Source organism: Lepus europaeus, chromosome 22 (assembly GCF_033115175.1).
Source record: "Lepus europaeus isolate LE1 chromosome 22, mLepTim1.pri, whole genome shotgun sequence".
In the NCBI taxonomy this organism is placed as follows: Eukaryota; Metazoa; Chordata; class Mammalia; order Lagomorpha; family Leporidae; genus Lepus; species Lepus europaeus.
The window spans coordinates 10,760,422-10,774,066 of record NC_084848.1 but is presented as its reverse complement, the minus strand read 5'-3'; the positions used below and the strand labels follow the sequence as shown (position 1 = coordinate 10,774,066).

The 13,645-nt window shown below is 47.6% G+C and overlaps 1 protein-coding gene across 1 annotated transcript in view; it reads right to left on the bottom strand.

The window, feature by feature from the left end:
• Positions 1–871: 871 nt before the first annotated feature.
• The window catches only part of CATSPERB (cation channel sperm associated auxiliary subunit beta), a 132,862-nt gene continuing 120,088 nt past the window's right edge, over positions 872–13,645 (bottom strand). Inside the window, exons 25-31 of the mRNA XM_062181030.1 lie at positions 13,196–13,296; positions 12,502–12,576; positions 7,694–7,820; positions 7,250–7,305; positions 6,438–6,636; positions 2,543–2,680; positions 872–2,040 (exon numbers count right to left, since the gene is read on the bottom strand). Of these exons, the coding sequence (XP_062037014.1) occupies positions 872–2,040; positions 2,543–2,680; positions 6,438–6,636; positions 7,250–7,305; positions 7,694–7,820; positions 12,502–12,576; positions 13,196–13,296 (1,865 nt within the window). The remainder of the gene's footprint in view (positions 2,041–2,542; positions 2,681–6,437; positions 6,637–7,249; positions 7,306–7,693; positions 7,821–12,501; positions 12,577–13,195; positions 13,297–13,645) is intronic.

Below are 13,645 nucleotides of genomic sequence, written 5' to 3'. Positions count from 1 at the left end.
CCAGGAGCTTCCTTTGGGTCGCCCACATGGGTGCAGGGGCCCAAGGACTTGGGACAGAAAGATAGAGAGACAGAGATAGGTAGGTAGGTAGAGAGAGAGAGAGAGAGAGAGAGAGAGGGAGAGAGACTACATGTGTACTTTGTCTTCCACATAAAAATAAGACTGCAGGCATGTTGGGTACAGTGTCCCTTGAAACATTAGCCAAGTGTGCTGCAGGGAGAGTGGAACCGACCACTCAGAATACGTGCAGGACCCTGTGGATCACAGATTTCCAGAGTAATCAAGTGCTGGCGGCTGCCCTGAGAACCCAAAATGCACACCTACTGAACCTGCAATTTTATACTCATTTCAAAAAGACCCTTCAGTCTCCAATGTGTTGGCACCAAGTGGCTCCCGTTAGTTTTCGGTTACATTTCCTTTCTGGACCAGAAGGTGGGGATGTTTCTTCCTGGAATAAACATCTCAACACTGGGACCCTCCTCCAGCTTCTGACCCAGGAGGCTCAGCATTTTTTGAATTGAGGAGCCAGGTTTTTGAAAATTCCGAGCGGCATTCTTGAGTTTTAAAACATTAAATAATACAACAAACATGAAAAGGGTGTTAGCTCATTGGGGACGCTACATGTGAGAATGCTTGGCAGAGAGCTGTGAATTTCAAAGACATTCAAAAGTGAGACTGTCATTCAGTTTCTAAGTATGAAGGAGATGAAGAACAGTCGATGGAGCGATAAACTACACGAGTAGCGCATGCTGTCAGCTGGAATTCTAATAACCGACACAGTGCTCATGTTTGGACCACGTGTCTTACCAGGAGGAACTTTTCATCTTCTGATTCAAGTTTGCAAGCTACTAGTCCGACAGTCAAATCCGGGTCACTGACTTGTTAAGTTTGCGTGCACAGCTTGAAATGGGGGCAGGTTCACACAAACCCGGACTTCTGACTTCTCCTGACGTGCGGGGAAAGCTGGCAGGCTAAGCACGGAGGACGACAGTGGGTGACCATCCATCCACAGGAGGCACGGCCACGGAGATGGCGGGCTGAGCACGGAGGACGACAGTGGGCTGACCATCCATCCACAGGAGGCACGGCCACGGAGATGGCGGGCTGAGCATGGAGGACGACAGTGGGTGATGATCCATCCACAGGAGGCACGGCCACGGAGATGGCGGGCTGAGCATGGAGGACGACAGTGGGGTGACCATCCATCCACAGGAGGCACGGCCACGGAGATGGCGGGCTGAGCATGGAGGACGACAGTGGGTGATGATCCATCCACAGGAGGCACGGCCATGGAGATGGCCGGCTGAGCATGGAGGACGACAGTGGGTGATGATCCATCCACAGGAGGCACGGCCATGGAGATGGCGGGCTGAGCACAGAGGACGACAGTGGGGTGACGATCCATCCACAGGAGGCACGGCCGTGGAGATGGCGGGCTGAGCATGGAGAACGACAGTGGGGTGACCATCCATCCACAGGAGACACGGCCACGGAGATGGCGGGCTGAGCACGGAGGACAACAGTGGGGTGATGATCCATCCACAGGAGGCACGGCCACGGAGATGGCGGGCTGAGCACGGAGGACAGTGGGCTGACCATCCATCCACAGGAGGCACGGCCACGGAGATGGCGGGCTGAGCATGGAGGACGACAGTGGGCTGACCATCCATCCACAGGAGGCATGGCCACGGAGATGGCGGGCTGAGCACGGAGGACAACAGTGGGGTGATGATCCATCCACAGGAGGCACGGCCACGGAGATGGCGGGCTGAGCACGGAGGACAGTGGGCTGACCATCCATCCACAGGAGGCACGGCCACGGAGATGGCGGGCTGAGCATGGAGGACGACAGTGGGCTGACCATCCATCCACAGGAGGCACGGCCACGGAGATGGCGGGCTGAGCACGGAGGACGACAGTGGGGTGACCATCCATCCACAGGAGGCACGGCCACGGAGATGGCGGGCTGCCTCCAGGTTGCCACTGCACCTTCCCTGCTGCCTGTTTCACTCTTCCCGGGCCCCGCAGGTCCTCGCGTTTCTAAGAATCAGGAAGCACTTTGCTGCTACGACGGGTCCATCAGAAGAGCCATCAGGACAGTTTTTTGCTTCATTTTTAAATTTTTCCTTTCTCTACAAGACTATATCCCTAAAACTCCAGACTTAAAAAGAAGATAAAAATTTCTCTAGCTTGTGCCCTGTTGTCACTTGAGGTTCCTTCATTCTTCTAATAATCCATCTACTTATTTGTCCTTCTATTTCTTAGAAAATTAGAAAATATTTACTGAAATGAAGAAAGCAATCTAAAATTTTTACCAAGGCCGCTTTTTTCTTTCGAAAGTGATTAGCAATTTGTTTTCCTTTTCACGTTGAGCTGTGAACAGGGCAGGCTTCTTACCCGATGGGCAGAATTTCCCACCAGCTGTTTGCTCGATGTACGGCTCTCACTAGTGTTAAGCCCATTTGGGGTTCTAACTAACCCTCGAACAAATGGTGCTTGCAACACACCAGCAGCGGTTGTGGAACCAACTGTTAACACTCACCTGGAAAGGTGAGTTTTAAAAAATGCGACCTTAGATTCAGTGGCAGGATGCTACCGTGGAGGCCATGCACGGGCAGCCCTGCCCCTGTAGGGGCCCCGCCCCGGTAGCACACGGTCCGCGGACCCGGAAAACCGCCGCCTGGGAACGCAGCGTCCACAAGGGGGCGCTTCCAGAACAAATGACTGGGTTCAAGAACGCACCGGCTTGTACATAGGCTGTTAGGTTTGTGGCCAGTGCTCCTGAGGTATTTTTTCAATTCACAAACATTACAAAGAGGTCCTTTTGCCTTTCCTATTGTTTTGAAAATACTGGTAATGTATTGTCATAAAGTATAAGAAGTAGTAGTTGGCATAAGACTAAAACTTGGCATCTCTGTATGAGTACAAAAAAATCCAAAGAAACCAATACTCCATTAGAACTACTTAGGGGATGTTAGCAGCTAATGGTTCTCACCATAAAAACAAGACCCTTCCCAAACTGCTAACCACGAGAGGTGGTAGGTTATTTAACTTGATTGTGGTAATCATTTCACAATACACACATCAAATCATCACTTTCTACACATAAAACTATACAGTTTTACTTCTCAACTACAACTCAATAAAGCTGGAAAGAGATTTAAATACATTACTGTGAATGAGATAAATATATGGCTGTTAATAACGCTGTCATATTTTTGCATGAAAAACATAATTTCTCCTTTATCTCATCTCTTAAAATATGTGTGCTACATCCAGTCAGTTCTCATTGTGTGTGGTGGTTACCTTGTCAAAGGTCACTGCAGACAATGAATTAGCAAATACCGAATCAACGTTCTCAGGAGAAATACAGGGTTAGGCTCCCTGGAGCTTCCGGTCATAGTACTTTGGCAAACTGATCCGTATGTTACTTGGTTTATGTGTGTTCTGTTTAAAGACACCAGGACGTAAGGCTGATTCACTGACATTGAACTCCTGGCCGCCATACTGTGACTCACACCTGAAGGAAGATTCTCCAACATACACGTCTTCCCTGTCGGGCACACTCACACACAGGAACCCGAGCCAGCAGTGTAGCACTGTCTTTCTAGTACAAGAGCCGAAACAAGAAGGGGGGTGACGCCTCGTTTGACCTCAGCAGGGAAGGCGCCACGGGCCAGTGTTTGCCACTCTGAGCGTGCATATGCCCACGAGGGACCAGGAAGACCCCACTGAGGATTGATTAGGGGGTTACAGATAAATTCTGATGAGGCTGCAAATTTGCAAATACAGATTCCACCAATAATGAGGATTGGTTGAGTCTAAAATTACAAAAACATGTAACTTTACGAAAAATACAAATTACCTTTTAAAAAAACTTTTTTTTTTTCTTTAGCTTTTTGGTTGCTTCCTCTCGTCTACTGCAAACTCCCCACGCCTACCTGCCCAGCTCATGCACAGGGACATCATTCCATCTTTCCTTATGCTTACTCATACAAGAAGTGAACACGTGTCTAATAACATGTTGTTTTATAAGGCTGGAGTCATAGTAAACACTCATCTCTATCCTGATTTTCTTATTCCACAACATCTCATGGAAATTCATGGAAGCCAAACAGTGTGTCTCCCAGTTCATTCTCCATAGAATGTCTGTGCAATAGTTAGTTTGTAGTTTGGGGAGGTACAGTTTGTGATAGACGTTGACTGTGTACTTGTTTCATTCCTGCGAAGTCAAACAATGCTACAGTCACACATCCGTGCTTCTGTGCCTATGAGCTGGCTCCCAGGAAGGAGACCGCCGTCTGTTTTCAGAAAGGCTCCAGCGGCCGACCTGCCCCCCCCCCCCCCAGCGTGTTACACTTACCATACATTCCTACAGGGAATAGGTATCTTAGTAAAAGGATCACATCATTGTTATTTTTATTTGGATTTCCCTATCACTAAGTTTTTTTTTTTTTTTTTTAAGATTTATTTATTTGAAAGGCAGAGTTACAGAGAGGCAGAGGCAGAGAGAAAGAAAGAGAGAAGTCTTCCTTCCATTGGTTCATTCCCCAAATGGCCACAACAGCTAGAGCTGTGCTGATCTGAAGCCAGGAGCCAGGAGCTTCTTCCGGATCTCCCATGTGGGTGCAGGGGCCCAAGGACTTGGGCCATCTTCTACTGCTTTCCATGCAATAGCAGAGAGCTGGATCGGAAGTGGAGTAGCTGAGACTCAAACTGGCTTCCATGTGGGATGACCTGCTATGTCACAGTGCCGGCTCCACTAAGTTTTTTTTTTTTTTTTAATTATTTATCTGCTTGGGAGGCAGAGACAGGAGAGAGAGAGAGAGAGGCAGAGAGAGAGAGAGAAAGAGAGAGAGAGAGAGAGAGAGAGAGAGAGAGAGAGAGAGAGAGAGACATTGATCTTCTATCCACTAGTTTACTCCCCAGATGGCTGCAATAGCCAGGGCTGGGCAGGCTGAAGCCAGGAGCCAGGAATTTCATCCAGGTTTCCCACATGGGTGGCAGGGGCCCAAACACTTGGACCATCTTCTGCTGCTTTCCCCAGGCAGTTAGCCAGAGCTGGACCAGATATGGAACAGCCAGGACTCAATCAGTGCCCATATGGGATGCGAGCATTGCAGGTGGAGGCTTTACCTGCTATGTGACAACGCTGGCCCCCTAACCGGTGTCTTAACTGCTAGCCCAAATGCTTGCTCCTACCACTGAATTTCACTAGTTTGTTTTTTGCTGCTGGATTTGTCTATCTGAAAACAAGCTAACTCTGTACTGGACTGTCTAATCTATCTTTGTTGAAATATAATAATTATTTTCCATATTATAGACTTAAATAATTCATTTTCTGGTTTAGCACTAGCTACCTATATTCCATCTACAGGTTCACTCCCCAGATGGCTGCAACTGTTCAGACTGGGCCAGGCTGAAGCCAGGAGCTTCATCTAGGTCTCTTGTGCGGGTGCAGGAGCCCAGGGGCTTGGACCATCTTCCACTGCTTTTTCCAAGCCATTAGCAGGAAGCTGGATTGGAAGTGGAGCAGTCAGGACTCAAATTGGTGCCCACAGAGGATGCCAGCACTGCAGGCGGTGGCTTTACTCGCGATACCACAGTGCCAGCTCAAGTCTCTTTATAAAGCTGGGCTGCTTTAGGTGTTTTATTATAGCAACAAAAAGTTACACAAATCCAAAGGAGGACAGAACGACAAAACAAGGCCAGATGGCGGTAGCCCTTGACTACCTGGAGACAAAGCGAGCAAGTTTTGTGCTGAGTGGCAAGATCAGCAGAGCAGGCCCCGGGCAGGGTGGGGCTGGGAGCTGCTGCCCCAGGTCCTGAGCCTCTGGAACCTGCCACGCCCTTTCCTGGTTGGGGGTGGAGGTGTGATGCTATCCCAGCTCCTGATGGTGGCTTTCTGGGTATTTCTGCTTTTCTTATGCTATAAGGGTTTTATCTTGATTCTTGGTTTGGTTTTGTTGCTGATTTTGTTTAACCTTGGTGCTATGGGAAACTTGATCCACGTCTTAGTTGCTTTCAGAAATCCCCACCAGTTAAATATTCTGTCAGGACCAGTGCTGGCATCCCATAGGAGCGACAGTTCAAGTCCTGGTTGCTCCACTTCCAACCTAGCTCCTTGTTAATGCTCTTGGGAAAGCAGTGAAAGATGGCCCAAGGCGTTGGGCCCCTGCCACCCACATGGTAGTCCAGGGTGAAGCTCCTGGCTCCTGGCTTCAGCCTGGCCCAACCCTGGTCATTGCAGCCATTTAGGGAGTGAACCAGCAGAAAGAAGATCTCTCCCTGTCTCTCTTTTCTCTCTGTAACTGCCTTTCAAATAAATAAACAAGCAAATAAATCTTCAATAAACAAACAAATGCTCTGTCATCATGGCAACAATTCGGTTAATTCCTTCCCTAAATGGCAGACTTTTACTACAGACACCTCCGGACTTCCCCTTGGTTGAGTTCCTGTTGGCCTCTTGGCTTTGGAGATCTGCTTAAACTCGTCCTGCTGGAAGGTGACCTCAAATCTCAGGACTGGGACCTTGTCAATGACTGGGTCTTTTGCCTGGCAGGACAAGGTGTGGAAGGAGAAACGTCTCGGATCTGGAACTGTATGGTCCACCCCCGGCTCCTCCTTCACGTCCGGCTGAACCTCCCAACACCGTTAGCACCACAACCCCATGCATTGCTCCCCCAGGTCCCAGGGAGCTTGCCCATGACCTCGCTGATCACCGAATGTCTTGGTCATGTTCTAACTATGTGGGAGCAGGTGCTCAGAGAACAGACACACGCTGCCTGCAGGCTTATACAGCAGTATCATCAGGGCCAGTGCTGTGATGTAGCAGGTAAAGCCGCATCCCATATGGGTGCTGGTTCAAGTCCCGGCTGCTCCACTTCCAATCCAGCTCCATGCTAATGCTTCTGGGAAAGCGGCAGAAGATGGCCCAAGTGCTTGGGCTCCTGCACCCATGTGGGAGACCTGGAGGAAGCTCCTGGCTCCTGGCTTCGTATCTGCCCAGCTCTGGCCATTGTGGTCATTTGGGGAGTGAACAAGCGGATGCAAGATTTTCTCTCTCTCTTTGCCTCTCTGTAATTCTGTCTTTCAAATAAATAAATAAATCTTTTATTTAAAAAAAGGCAGTATCATCTCCCCACACTGTCACATTTCCTTCTCTTTCTGTACTGCCATCAGGTGTTGACGTTGCCTCCAGGAACTTGAGTGACTTCCCCTTTAATTCCCATGAGGCAAGAAAGCACACCTGCAGCTCGGGCTCCTCCCTGCCTCCACCATGGGCCGTGGTTCTCACAGTCCCATCTGGAAAGAGCAGGGCAGAGGCTCAGACACCACAGAATGGGCTCCAGTCAGAAAGAGCCAAAGAACACAGAAGACCCATTCCACACGTTTTAAAATGAGGAAAATCCTCCATACGCATGTAAGTGTTGACATGAGCAATTCCCTAGGTGTTCAAATTAAAAAAATGGACTAGCAAACCCACTGACAGAGAGACATCTGAGTGCAATGGCGATTCTGTAGTATTTTATCTTGACTGCATATTTAAAATTCAAATATACCGTTCTAGGAATCGCTTAGTAAAACTAGGAAATAAAAAGAACTTGGGGTCTTCTTTTGTCCACTCTCCAGACTTCCACATGTGACAGCTAAGCGGCACTCATTTTGCTCCTCATCCATTTCCAGAACGTACTCCACGGGTGGATGTCACGCAGTTGAAACATAAATGCTGTGAAAATTAAGCCCCCCAGCACCACGGCTGCGGCCACGGCGATGAGCGTGTGTCCTGGGAATGGCAGGGGTGCGTCATCCACGTAGATCTGTAACACAGAGGCGAAGTCCCTGAGCTCTCTGCACCGAGGAGTGCAGCGCACTGTGAAGTGGTCACTACGGAATCCTGCCCGGAGCTACACACACTGTCGGGTAGCCGCGTGCCCACCACAGATAGGAACACGAGTTGCGCTTTTTGTCCTATGCCTCTCTCTTCTCTCTCTCATGGATAGAGCACTTCCAAGGCAGAAGAACACTCTGTGTTCAGTTACACAGATGCGGGCTAAGGGCTGTGGGAATGCACAGGAGGGAACTCCGCCCACCTGCCCTGGGCGCCTGGGGAGTAGGCTTCCTGAGCTGGATCTTGGAGAACAGACTGACTCAGAAGAGAGGGCGGAAAAGGGGCCGAGAGGGCAGGCAAAGGGCTGAATGCACGCTTTCAGGCTGCCCTCGCCCTAGAAAGTCCTCTTGGTAAATAAGCGCCAGCGTGACAGGTGTTCATGTTTCAAAGGTTTCTTCTTCCTGGGTCGATCGTTATTGGAAGCAAGTTCTTAGAGGAGTGTTGGGTTATTGACAGAGCGCAGACATGTCATTTTCCTTGGACGTGAACCAAGGATAGATGTCATTGTATGGTGAAAACAGCGAAGAGAGAGTGAAGTGTTCAAGTCCAGTGACTAATGTTTCCCCTGTGGAGTAGAAGCCAGACCACCTCGTGCTGTGGTTGGGCTATGGTTTGTGTCCCCTAAATGCTCACGGGTTAGAGGCTTGCGCCAGTGGATGGAAGATCTTCCTCTCTCTCCCTTTCTCTCTGCCTTCCAAATAAAATGAAATAAATAAAGATAACATTTTAACCAATTTATTTCTTTGAAAAGAAGATGCATATACACACACACACAGAGAGAGAGACACACACACAGAGAGAGACAGAGAGACAGAGACAGAGAGACAGAGAGAGAGAGAGAGAGATTTCTCATCTGCTGGTTCCCAAAGCCAGGAGTCAGGAGCTCAGTCCAGGACTCCTATGTGGGTGGCTGCCACCCAAGTGCTGGAATCCTCACTTGCTGCCCGCCTGGGACAGGGTGGTAGGAAGCTGCACTTGGGAGCAGAGTGGGGACTGTAGCATGGGCACTACAACATGGCACATGTGCACCCCAGACGTCTGTGTCAAACACCAGCCCCTGTGATGCACCTTTAACTGGTGGCACCTAGTGGGAGGTCGTCAGGCCACTGGGGACCCTCAGAAGGGACTGGAGGAGCCCAGCCTCTCTGGGTTTTTGTTTGTAGATATGATCTCTTTCTCTCACTGCTTACCTGGGGCCCTTGCTAGAGCTGGCACTGTGCTGTTTGGATTTTCAGCCACCAACACTGTGAGTGCAGCAAACTCTCTTTAAAATAAAGTTAGCCAGGAGTCACTGTGCAGTAACTTCCCCTGCAGGACTTCTGTCCTCAAAGAGTTATGGTATAAGAGTTAATAGTAAAAGTTGTTCTCAAAGATTTACTTCATTTTAGTGTAGTAAGTGGAGGATATTCTTATGTCTCATAAATTATAGTTATGTCTAAGCACTCACAAAAGATGTATCATTCTTGGGTTCTTTAAAGTTATTTAAGTTTCTTAAAAAATAGAATGCTTAAAAAAAAGTGAAAGTGAAATTAACTTCAAGATGCAATGACTTTGAATAGTCCTTGTCTTGACTGTTGAGGAAATTTTTTTTTTTCATATAATTTGCCAAAGTCTTTACTTAGTATAGAGTTAATCTTCTGTCTATAAAGTAATTCAAAATAGATATTAGTAAAAAAATAAGACTGAGGGGCCAGTGCTGTGGCTTAGCAGGTAAAGCTGCCACCTGCAGTGCCGGCATTCCATATGGGCACCGGTTTGAGTCCCGGCTGCTCTACTTCCGATTCAGCTCTCTGCTATGGCCTGGGAAAACAGTAGAAGATGGCCCAAGTGCTTGGGCCCCTGCACCCACGTGGGCGACCCGGAAGAAGCTCCTGATTTCGGATCGGCCCCGCTCCGGCCGTTGTGGCCATCTGGGGAGTGAACCAATAAATGGAAGACCTCTCTCTCTCTCTCTGTCTCTCTGTCTCTCTCTCTCTCTGCCTTTCCTCTCTCTGTGTAACTGTGAATTTCAAGGAAAATAAATAAATCTTTAAAAAAAAATAAGACTGGGAATAGGAGAGGGAGGAGGAAGAGGGGTGGGAGTGTGGTTGGGAGGGCAGGTATGGTGAGAAGAATCCCTGTTTTCCTAAAGTTGCATTTATGAAATGCATGAAGTTTGTATTCCCTAAATAAAAGGTTTATTTGGGGAAAATAAATAAATAAAGCATAAAAATAATAAAATAAAATTAGCCTACTATGTATTTCATCAAAGAAAGGAACAGCAGACTAATATACATTTTGAGGATAAGGAAAGTATAGGTGGAAGGAAACAGACAGCAAGGGATGTTTGAAATGTTGAGGACCGGGGCCGGCGCTGTGGGTAAGTGGGCAAAGCCGCCGCATGCAGTGCCAGCATCCCACATGGGTGCTGGTTTGTGTCCTGGCTGCTCTTCTTCCAATACAGCTCTCTGCTGTGGCCTGGGGAAGCAGTGGAAGATGGCCCAAGTCCTTGGGCCCCTGCACCCACGTGGGAGACCAGAAGAAGCTCCTGGCTTCAGATTGGCACAGCTCTGGCTGTTGCAGCCAATTGGGGGGTGAACCAGCAGATGGAAGACCTCTCTCTCTCTCTCTCTCTCTCTCTGCCTCTCTGTCTCTCTCTGTGTAACTTGGACTTTTAAATAAATAAATCTTTTTTTTTTTTAAAGAAATGTTGAGGACAAGAAAAAGGACAGGCTGCTTTCGGGGGCCTCGCTCAAGCCAAAGGAGCCCCATCCTCCCAGGGACCCGGGGAGATGTCTGTTTTCTTAAGAACAGTCCCTGCATGCCAGTTGTGCTTTCACAATTCCCTCCACAGCCCTGCTTTCCACTTGACTTTTCCCCACTGTTCCTGTGAGCTTTAATGCTTTACTTTGTATAAACAGGCTACCCTAAGGGCCTCCTTCCCGTGTGCTCAATCCGTGTTGACATCATAACATCACCCGATTAATCTTTGTATAAAACACCAGTCTGTCTACAAAACATCTTTTTTCCCTCTAAATGTTTAACAGCTTCTCATTCCGACACTCAAAGCCTTCCACAATTTGATCATAACCTACTTGGTTTTCTTTATGTATAACTGGACAGGAGCTGCTCAAGAGACAAGCCTGATGCTTTCCCTCATCTGTCTCTTTGCTACTACTGCTCTCTCCACCCAGTGCCTTCCTTGCCCATTTCCACCTAATGACATTTCAACCCCCTGCCAGACAATGTAAAACTCTCACTTGCTCAACTAAGCTGTCCCCTATTCTGAGAGTGGGAACCTCAACCACTTCTGCATTCCGTTTTGTTCACCTACACTGCCACACCTCAAGTCCAGGAGAATACTGTTTCTTCAAATGTTTCCCTTCTAACCTTCTTAGACTATCCAAATGTTACAAGCCATGTCCAAAAGAAACATTCACCCACAGAATGGTAAGACAGTCTCTCCTAGACACCATGTCTATTCACTCCTAAAATACTTCAATTCATATTTCTTAAACACAAAGAATTCACTTAAGTAACCAGAGTGCAATGATCAAAGTAAAGAACTTAATACTGAGGAGGTGGGCCTTTAGCTGTTGATGAAGATGTGGTTGAGACCCCACTTTCGAGTACCTGGGTCCCCTACTCCACTCTGGGTCCTAACTCAGTGATAATGGCCTAAGTGATTGAGATAGAGCTCCTGGATCCTGGCTTTGGCCTGGCCCAGACCCAGCTATTGCAGGCATTTGGGGAGTGAAGCCGCAGATGGAACCTTGCTCTCTCTGGTCTTCTGGGGAGACATCTGAGATTCTATGAGAATTTTATTCTCCTGTCCTAGTATGCTGTTCCCTATGACTGGGGTTGCCCTTGGAGCAAAGAGAAAAGCAATGAGGATGTGCCTCAGACTCTTCACCTGACACATGTTCCTTTGTTGGGTCTTCTCTCATGGTCTCAGGGTTTGCATTGCTGCCATGGACGCCCATCACTATAGTGCAAACCCATTGTCAGGGTCGGCCCTGGAGTAGGGGCAGGACAGGGAGGGATGGGGGAGATGTTAGTGTGGTGTCAGTATCTGCTGAGTCATGACCCATTTGTGTTGAGTCCCACTCCTTCTCATGCCCCGGAGGCATCAGATATCACTACATGAATAAGCAAAACGGAGTGGTTACTTTCAGGGAGTGATTTGGGGAGACTGATTGTGTTTCCCAATCCTTGAAACATCTTGAAAGTGTTTGGAATATTTAGGAAGGTCCCCTTACAATTCAAATAACCAGAGGAAGCATAACTCTGGAAACTGAAATATCACAGACCCATGTCCCATGGAAACATGGGGGTGAGAGGAAGAGCATCAAGCGTCAGAAAATGGAGCTAAATGTGCAAATTTGGAGAGCAAACAAAACCAAATACAGCTGCTTGCTGAAATTCTCCCAGCACCAATCAGCGCTGGCACCTGTCATACACCATGGGTTTACCGTCACTGACAATGTCACCACCTTTTCCAGGATCCATTTCCAAGTTCCGCCCATCACATACATTCTGCCCATTTATCTATTTAATGTTGCTTGGATTAACACTGGTCATGTTATTGCCCCAGCCACCACCGCTTAGGAAACCTCATGCATTCACTATACCTGAAACTCTTCAACCAAGTCACAGAAGGTGACCCCTGGGACAACGGATACTCTGAAGTGAAAAAGCTCAGAGCCCTGTGGGGAAAACACATGTGGTCATTAGCAGAACCAGCGCACGCCTTCCCTTCAGTAAAGAGCTATGCTAGGACTTTTCTCCCATAGATGTTGCATAGAAAAGATTCCCATCTCCCTCCTAAGGCTCTTGGTCATTGCATTTTTAGAAGGAAGAAACAAAAACATAAAACCTTACTTGGCCTTCATGGGTATTTTTGGCTAATCATCAGATACCCCTGAATTTTGTATTGGTTTTCAGAGTCACCTACAATGTATAAACTTTCTACGTTCCTATGGGAAGCTGGAACTAGGAGATGTGTGCCTGTGTATACCCAGCTAAAGGATATTGAACTCACTTCTTCCCCCTCGCTTTTGGAAATCTCCTTTCTGCTCTACTTTGATAAATAGTCTTGCCCATCAGCTTACAGAATAGCAACCTAATGTTAAATTTAGCTTTCATATACCTTAAAAATAATAACACCAAGGGAAATAAAGAAAAGTCCATTATCCATATCCTTGAAACATTTTATTCCCACCACTCATGGATACATGTACTTTAAAACTAAAATCAATCTTAGTTTAGAGATAGACATTAATATCTGAGCTCAACAGAGTGAAAACAAGAAAGCTGTCGACTTACCTTTATACTTAAGTTGAGACCTAAAGGGTTATATACTGAAGCATGCAGAAGTGGTTCTAAGTAGTTTTTCAGCTTTTTAATCTTTACTGGTACGGAGTGTTCTAAAAATATAAGAAATATATTTTAAGCTCATCTATGTCAATTTTCCATTTTGCATAACATTTGCTACATACTTGAAAGTACAAGGAGGGATTCCATCACGCAACATGATGGCCTGAGCCCACGTGGCCGGTTCTGCCTGGCTTTGTAATGGTGCATTTAGGGGCCATGTCTGGGTCCCGCATCTCACGTCACTCAAGGGCGTACTTCAGGGCAAGACTCTGACCACCTTCCTTCAGGCTGGCCTTTTCCTTTGCTCCCTGGCATGGCCAGTCCTGACCTACACGGTCATTTTGTTTTAAGCAGCGAGGTCATCTCATGGCCTTTTTGGTGGTGGACAAATGACTTTCA